Source organism: Drosophila navojoa, chromosome 5 (genome assembly GCF_054131105.1).
Source record: "Drosophila navojoa isolate 15081-1374.11 chromosome 5, UAZ_NAV_1.0, whole genome shotgun sequence".
Classification (NCBI taxonomy): Eukaryota; Metazoa; Arthropoda; class Insecta; order Diptera; family Drosophilidae; genus Drosophila; species Drosophila navojoa.
In genome coordinates, this window is record NC_142893.1 from 18,547,590 (window position 1) to 18,556,111 (window position 8,522).

The window sequence follows — 8,522 nt, forward strand, 5'->3', positions numbered from 1 at the left end:
AATTTCTATCAAATTCAGGATTCCTTTCCATGCTAAGTTGTAACTATTTGAGAACTGTTTTTATGTTAAATGTCTGTATCTATATGAATGTTACCAGATATATGACTATATAGAAACTTCTATAAATCTGAGTTAACACCAGTTGGGCATTGAGCAAAGCTATAAACCTTTATTAATTCTACAACTGCACAACTTCCAGTGGGCAAGTCCAAGCCTTAAACTTAGTTTCAATGCCAGCAAAAGAATAACTTGGAAAATAGTTTTCAACAAACTTTAACTGTAACAGAGTATAAAAAAATCGATTGTTGCCGAGTGCTTAATATTGGGGAATATCAGATTTTGAATTCATGAATGTTGAAGTTCTAAATGTATTTACTTAATGCGTGTGTCAATTGAGCCAAAGCTTATGAATACATTGAATACAATGTGAATACACTGATCAGCATAAAATTCAGGCTCAGAATCGGTTGCATATATAACATGAATCCATTAGTTGCTGATCAAGTTTTTAGCCAAAGTCGAATCATGTCAGAAATAAATGAAAAGTATAACTAAAAATGAAAATCAAAAATAAACGAAAACAATAAATATATAAACAATTAAATAAATATATCATATGAGGGAGTAGGAGACGAAGAAACTATAGGAAAATATCATGTTCATTATTATTGAATAATTGTACGAAGAAAAAAAATGGTTTTAATGCAACTAGTATGATCAAATATGAATTAACATTTTGGGTAGTTAGAATGAGTATTTGAAGGCTTTTTGCAGCTTGAACAAGTTTTAGTAAAAATTTACTCTTTGAAGATAGGAATGAGGGAGTATTCGATTTGTATTATTTTCAATTTTATACAACTTGTTTGGAGTAGTTAGAGTTTGAAATGATGTTGATGCAAACATTTTCTTTTTGTTTTAATATTGATAGTAATCTATTATCCTTTGTAATTCTCCATAAATATTATATATTAAATATGACTGGAGTATTTAGTTATTGGTTTTCATGATCATTAGCGTGAATGATTTGCTCTTGAATGATTTTGTTTTCATTATATCAAAATATATATCAAATATGATATAATGTTATGTTCTGCCATAGCGATTATTGAGGTTAATGAGATATTTGATTAGTATAAGCACAGACGCACACATAAAATTGTTTTTAGACTAATGCCATTGAAAATGTCATTTGTTGAAGCCAATTGAGACTGAATGTATTTATGTGTAACAATTATTTGAGGGTATGAAACAAAACAGATTGTATTTCGAAATCGACCTGGTTTAGAAATTGCTTCAAGTGAATCCCCCACAAAGAATATTGTAGCGTAACCAAATACACACACACTTACACATAAACGTAAAGAATTTAACAACAAACTCTTAATATTAGTAAAATTTAACAATAAATGCAAACGAGAAATGCAATTACACTCTTATAATCATATACAGAAAAGAAAAACGGCAAATCAAAGGCAAATTACAATATACATAAGCAATAAATATACCAAAATCAAAGATAAGAGAAAACTTAAAATTATGACATATACATAGTAACTGCATACACCAAGCAACAATATACCTAAATAAAAGCATATTAACAAAAGCAAGTCGAATATTTACTGTTTCGGGCACGGGCGAACGATGCGTATGCGCAACATGTGCAACAGGGCGTATGAGCCAGGCGCTGGCTAAAGAGCATGAGAACGAAAGCGAGCGAGCGAGCGAGCGAGTGCAAGAGTCGGCATTGAAAGAGCACGAGCTTTGAAGAGAGCGGCAGTAACGTTGTTCTGCAGCTGCTGCAGTTAATTGCATTAAAAACACTGTCGCAGCTGTGACGTCACGCGGCGTGCGTGCCTTGTGACGTCCAACAGTAAAAGGGGCCAGGTCGGCAGCCAGAACGGACCAGGCCAGGGCAGGCCGGGCCGGGCCAGGCCGGGCCAGAATGTGCTCCTGCTGTTGCCCTACTAACACAGTTACACCGCCAGCTGAGCAGCAGCAGCAGCCTGTAACTGACCTAAATTCCCGCCCACTGAAAATTTGATTTGTGTTCTTGCCCTTTTTGCATTGCGTACAAATTAACTTGGCCACTCTTTGTCCAATCGGCAGCCTTAGCGGCATGTGCTTTCACTTTGCCGTTATGCTACCTACCTCTGCTTCGGCTGCTTCGTCTTCATCTTGCTGTTTGTTTTGTTGCCTGCCGTGTCCTTGACATCTCGACATTTGTTTTGGGCCAGCGCTGGCATAAGAAAATTATTTCAAATGTAAATATGAGACCCGAGCTGAGTTAGGACGCGAGTCCGTTCGGACGCCTTTGATGTACAGCCACATTTTCATTAAAAGGCGCATTTTATATATTGCGGTGGGCGGCGTCGGCGTCAGCGTCGACGTCAAAGTCGGCATCGGCATCGTGGGCGTTATTCTAACGCGTTTTTACTCTTATTTCAATTTCATTCTTAGAAAGTGCCGCCCGATGCGAAACATAATTTGGCCTGACTGCTGGATGGGCGGCGGGAGGAAGCTTTGAAGTGCGATAAAGCGAGAATGTGACATTTTAAAAGGGAAGCTTCAACTTTTCCACAGCTGCACAGTGGAACCAAATGCGAACATATATGCAAGTAAATTGCTTTGTTAGTTGCTGTTAATATTAAATTGGTATGCATAGAAAACTGAAAAAATATCAATAAGTATAATTATTAAAATATATATTTATTAATTTTAATTTTATTTTGTAATTTTAATTGATGAAATGTTTTTACTTTTTTAACTAAAATAAATAGTACTTGCGCCACCATGGTTGCTAGGGATAACTGTAATTAGATTTTTAATTCAATTGTTGTGATATTTACTTAACATTAAGCTATATATTTTTAAATGCATTAATCTTAAAATTACAAAAATATTTTCTCTGCATTTCCTTTGCGTAAAATCGTATAATAAAATGTTTCGTTCATCAATTAATCTCCTTCTCGTTTAATTACAATTTTTGCATAAAATGTAATTAAGAAAATGTATAGAAACTTATAATAATATTATTATGATGAATAAATAATAAATAAGTCGAAGAGAATTAGCAAAAATATATTCACTTATTAACATAAAATATATTATTTATAACATTTATATTATTATAATATATTTTTATTAATGTGATTAGCTTTTGTGATCATTAAATATTTATATTTATTATTTATGCATTAGTTCCATTTTTTTTATTTTAATATATTTTTAATTTCAATTATTTTTAAATATGTTTATTACTAAAAACAAATTCTGCTATATTTTATAAGAAAACTCCGTTTATTATCATCAATTTTTGTTAAACTAATATTGAACAGCTTCCACTGTATATTTGATGGCAATTTGTTCGTTTCATTTCATAGATAAGCAAATATGTGATGCGAGTAGTGAGCAGAGCTTGCTGCATGCATGAACAAGTGAAGAAATCAGTGCTCAAATGGCAGAGCATCAGGCACAAATGCTAAGTGTCTGACAGAGCTGATAGCAGCAACTGCTGCTGGTGCTGCTGGCGAGGGGGCATGGTCGAGGAAATAACATATCGAATATAAGTGTAGTATAGCGCATAATTTTCTACAATTTCTATTTTATGTTTGTGTGTGCCAAAAAAAAGTAAAAAGTAAAAGCAAACGTGAAAAGAGCAGCTTGTTTATTTGTATGCCTGCGGGTGACTGTGCGGCTATATGTGGGTGGCTGTCTGTGTGTGTGTGTGGGTGTATGCTTGTGTATTTGTATAGCTCTGTGTGAGTTTCGCATTGCACAGAAACAGCATGTTTTTAGTAATAGATGCCGCTGTGGGCATTACTAATACGCCCCGTGGCACATATGCGCAGGCAACAATTGTGGCGGCAATATGACGCTGCGGTGGGCGGCTTAAGGGCGTTGTCATAATCATGCACTTGATGCCCCCAGCAACACCAACGACCAACTACCAACAACTAACAGTCAACAGCCAGCAGTCAACGGCCAACAGCCAACAGCCCCAGCAGCAGCAAGAGCATTAAGGAGGACCGCTTAGATTGCCTCATTTGCTTGTGTATTTTTTTTGTATAAGCCCACACACTCACACACATACATATGCATGTCCGTGTGTATGTATATGTGTATCCTTGGGCGCTTGTTTGCCTCGCTGATTTGTTTGCGCGACCACAGTCATTAGCTGCTGCCGCAGAGTCCATAAAGGAGCAAGCTGCCTAGACACAGCTGTCAGTAATGAAAATTTTTAGTGATAGCCCAACACAAATATGAAATTATACGCTTTACTTACTTCCATGCTGGCGCTGGCACTGGCCCTCTGCCAAGTAAGCCCACAGCCAAGTTGAGCTGAGTTCACCTGTATATCAATGCCCTTCCATTGCCACAGCTGCAGGTGATCGGCGCACAGGAGAGCTGCTTGGACCGTTGTCTGTTGAGCTGGCCAAATAAGGTGAGTAATGCGCTCGAGGAGCTGGCACTGGAGCCGGAATTGTTGACGAACCTCGATCAGCAGCACGCAACTACCCAACAACAACAACAGCTAGCTGAGTGCTGCCAAAATGTGCAACAATTCCATTGCACTTTGAAGTGCATGTTCGAGCATGTTCGACTGCCCTATCGATGTAGCAACAAGCGAACATAGGGCTGCATGTGCTCTATTTTACAAATTTGGACTATAAAAAGTCGAGTGTGGTTTCAATTGCCATTGACTGGGCTACTGTTAGAGCTAATCTAAGTTGCATCAACTCTTAGCAGCTGGCAGAGCATCTTCTAGTCGACTTCCATTTCACTAAATTGACGCTACATTTAACACTCACTTAAATTGAGAAATATGACATTATATCTCAATGCATTCAGGCTCAATGCAATCAACAGACAGCAAAATAATCATTTGTGTGCGAATTTAAATAAATATTCAGCAATTAAATGAGTGTAAAAGCTGGCAAATTGAAATATGTAAATACCTGCGCATTTGCACAACTAATTAAATATGCGATTACGATTAAATTAAATTGCATGTTTAACTGTAGGCGAGGGGTGAAAAGGGAGCGAGCCAAATAACAGAAATAAAACGCAAATAAAAGGCATGAAAGCGAAAGTGAAAAGCTCGGGCCAACTGCGGGCGAGTTCCAAATAATGTTCAGTCGACCCGCATTCGCATGCGTGTGTGTGACTGTGTGTGTGTGTGTGCGTGCATATATATTTCAATTTAATTAAAACATTTTCAATTTTATGTGTTTTCCGTTGGCATTTTCTTTTTTTTTTTGAATTCATTCAATTGTAGCTAAATGCCAGAGCATCAACAGCGGCTGCTGCGCAAATATTTGGCTTAGCTGAGGAGCTGAATTCATGTTGGGATTTGAATATACTACGTATCCACAGGATGCGCACTCGATTTCGATTTGTTTGGCTCACTCTTCATTTCTGTTCTTTTTTTTTTTTTTCGTTTTTGGCAAGCTCAAAAGTGCAACGAATCCACATGCGCCCGCTGAATGCCAAAGTTGAGGTCCAGCCTGGCAAGAGCCCAACAAAACAATAGTCGATGGAGCTGTTTACATTGATACGCTGACAATTCAATACCCTTATAGATTCATCAATGTAGTGGTGAATATTATATAAATATAATAATGGGTTTAAAGTGATGGCGGATTTAGAAAACCTTTTTTTTTTTAAGTATTTTTAGGGAATACTTTTTATGCATATGTATATAAAGATGCCATCCATTGGATCTGCCGTAAAGACTCGTCTAATAATATTTAAATAAATATGGTGAGTTCTTTTCCTTATTTGTTAAGCATCTATGTATGTATTAAATATTACAATAAGTAATTAAGTATATAATATCTCTGATTATTTGTTTATTCATCGAAATGTAAAACTAGATTAGGTTGCTTACCAATGTAGCAGAGCCCTTGTTTAATTAACTAATAAAATAAATGAAAAAACAAACACATATATATAATTTATATTAAGCTGACAATAGCAAATGCCATAATATATTCTTAGAACATGCCTAGTAAAATTAATTTAGGATTCCTTTGACTGATTAAGAATGCTGTCTTCCTCAGCTTAATGAGACGTTGATAAGATAAATATGACAAGCAAATCGCTCTGCATATAGGAATTAAGAACAACTCAACTTCTATCTCGATTCCGTTACACACTTTCTGAATGCCCTAACCGGACAAGCCCAAGCAATTAATCATCGCCACATGCGTTGCATGTGACCTTTTGTTAGGGTATGCTGCAGCTGTTGTTGTTATAGTAGTAGTTGCTGTTGCTGTTTTTGTTGTTGTTGCTGGTGTTGGTGCTGTGTCTGCGATGACAAGTGAGTTAATTAATCTAACTGCCCAATGCCTGTCAAACTACAGACGCCGAAGGTCGTGCACCATAATTAAACATGACTGTTGTTGTCCTTGCCATTGCCGTCGCGCATTCTGCCGCTCCTCCTCCTCCTCCTGCTACTGCTAATGATGGCTATGTGGCTGTAACGCTTCCCACCTGGCTGCTCATACGGACGAGACGCATAAATTTCAATTTGTTATGCTCAGCTGGCGTCTCGACTCACCTTCATTTACATACCATATATGCATGTTCATTATACCTGGATGGACATGCAAAAATGTTCGCGCCACGTTCGAATGCACAATTAGCGAGCTGCCACATAAATTATTAGGCCCTTTGATTGTCGCAAGGAAATGAAAACGGAAATTATTACTCTCCCACACATACACGCACACATACGCAAGCACACGCATTCACTCACGTGCCCACATGCCAAATAAGCGAAATGTGCGAAATATGCGAAATACGTTAATGGCGGGGTCAGCGCATTTCGAAAAAAATGCAAAGCGCGTTGTGCGCTTTTAGCAGGCACTGTTTGTCAAGGGCGTGCAGTGTAATCATTAGAGATGCTCCAATGATTTTTGATGGACGTGTAATGGAAACTGTGCGAAAAGTGCAGCATTGGCAATTTTAGTTGTATTTACGATTATTCTAGTTATATTTAGTTATTTAATTATTAGTTGTACTAACAACAATAGCATATTTATATTTGATTATTGGCAAGATGAATATGAAGTATTTATATTGTAGTATTTTTCAAATTAAAAAATTCAAGATGTCTATCAACTTTATCTTGTAAACGATTCATGCCTCCTTCCTTCCTTATTCTTCTGTAAATCAAAAACACATAGAATGTTTTTTTCATTTCAAGCTTGTTCTATAAGAAAATTATTTTTATCTACAATCAAATTTCGTTCTTTCTTTTTCACTTTTTCTTGCCTTTTTCTGCAACATTTAACAGCCTTTGTATTGCATTTTATGCAGCACGAAATCTGCACAACACAAAAGTGATGATGGAATTAAATTGAAAACTTAGTTCCGCTGCGGCGTGATTCGCACGAGGGTCACGTAGGCATCTCGATTGTCAATCAGTTGGAAATCGCAGCAAGTTTTGTGCAATTTCCGTGCTGCGTGCATTGCATTGCCAGAGAGACAATTAATGCATTCGCATTGCACACTGCGGCGTATGCGTAATATTTTAGTATTTTCGGCTTAAATGTTTAATATATGTGTGCAGAGAGGAGGCCTGCATATGTCAGTGAATAAATTTCAATGATAACAAAGCTCAATTTATGTAAAAGCGCTAAATGCAATTTACGCCCATGAATTTTAAGTTCAGCAATAAACCTATTAGCATGGCTAAAAGCGAGAGATGAAAGGGCTATAGCGAGAGACAGAGATAGCGGCAGGTTGCGTGTGAAAGGGCGATAGCTATTGGCAGCGTGTAAATGTCACACTCAGTTCGATCGACAGTTTTGGCTCATAAATTCGGTCCATTGTCTGCGCACCTCTGTTGAACTTTCCCAAAGTGCCAACAATTTTAATAATGCGTTAAGAGTTGCGGTGCTAGCAAGGACCCCATTATGGCAAAGTGACATTTTTCGACTGCCTGTTTGAGAATTTTTTGCATTATTATTATTTTTTTCCCATTTTCCTACAGAAGCAGCAGCAGCAGCCGCATTCATAGGCCAGAGTTTTGCCTGCAAGCTGCCAACTTTATTTTTATTGCATTTATAAACTTTGCCCTTACACAGAATGCAGCGAAAAGTTCAAAGCCCAAATTTATATATACTGCGTATAAGTTCAACAATTTACTCATTGCTTTGCCAACAAATTTTCAACTAGAAAGCAAAAAAGAACAGCACATAAATAAAAATAAATAACATAGCCCAGCTCTGAGCAGTGGCTGGCTAGACACACCTCACCTGGACACAGGTGTGTAGGCCTATGTGCCACTCAAATGTACACAGCTTTGTTTGTCTGGCCAGCCATAATCACGCCCAGTCTGTCGCTAACAGCCGGCCAACAGCCCATTAGCAGACCCTTAACAGTGCTCGCTCTTCAAAGCTCACTGTTAGCAGTGCTTTTGCGTCTGCTCTTCGGCGTCTGTTTTGCTTTTTGGCATTTTGCCTTTGGCCTGTGCTTTTGCAATGACAGCAAACGCGGTGCAAAGACACGGCGCTGCT

At 37.6% G+C, this 8,522-nt stretch overlaps 1 protein-coding gene across 1 annotated transcript; it reads left to right on the forward strand.

The window, feature by feature from the left end:
* The first annotated feature begins 4,167 nt into the window (after window positions 1-4,167).
* On the forward strand, window positions 4,168-5,224 carry LOC108653269 (uncharacterized). The gene is made up of 2 exons (XM_018103628.3): window positions 4,168-4,316; window positions 4,379-5,224. The coding sequence occupies exons 1-2, from the start codon at window positions 4,260-4,262 to the stop codon at window positions 4,631-4,633; spliced, it is 312 nt and encodes a 103-aa protein (XP_017959117.1). The 5' UTR covers window positions 4,168-4,259; the 3' UTR covers window positions 4,634-5,224.
* The last annotated feature ends 3,298 nt before the right edge of the window (window positions 5,225-8,522 follow it).

What these genes read in the sequence shown, in the direction of transcription:
- LOC108653269 (XM_018103628.3), top strand. Translation starts at nt 4,260, where the DNA reads ATGAAATTATACGCTTTACTTACTTCCATGCTGGCGCTGGCACTGGCC. An exon ending in TGGCACTGGCCCTCTGCCAA is followed by an intron (nt 4,317 to 4,378) that starts GTAAGCCCACAG and finishes CCATTGCCACAG; the next exon opens with CTGCAGGTGATCGGCGCACA.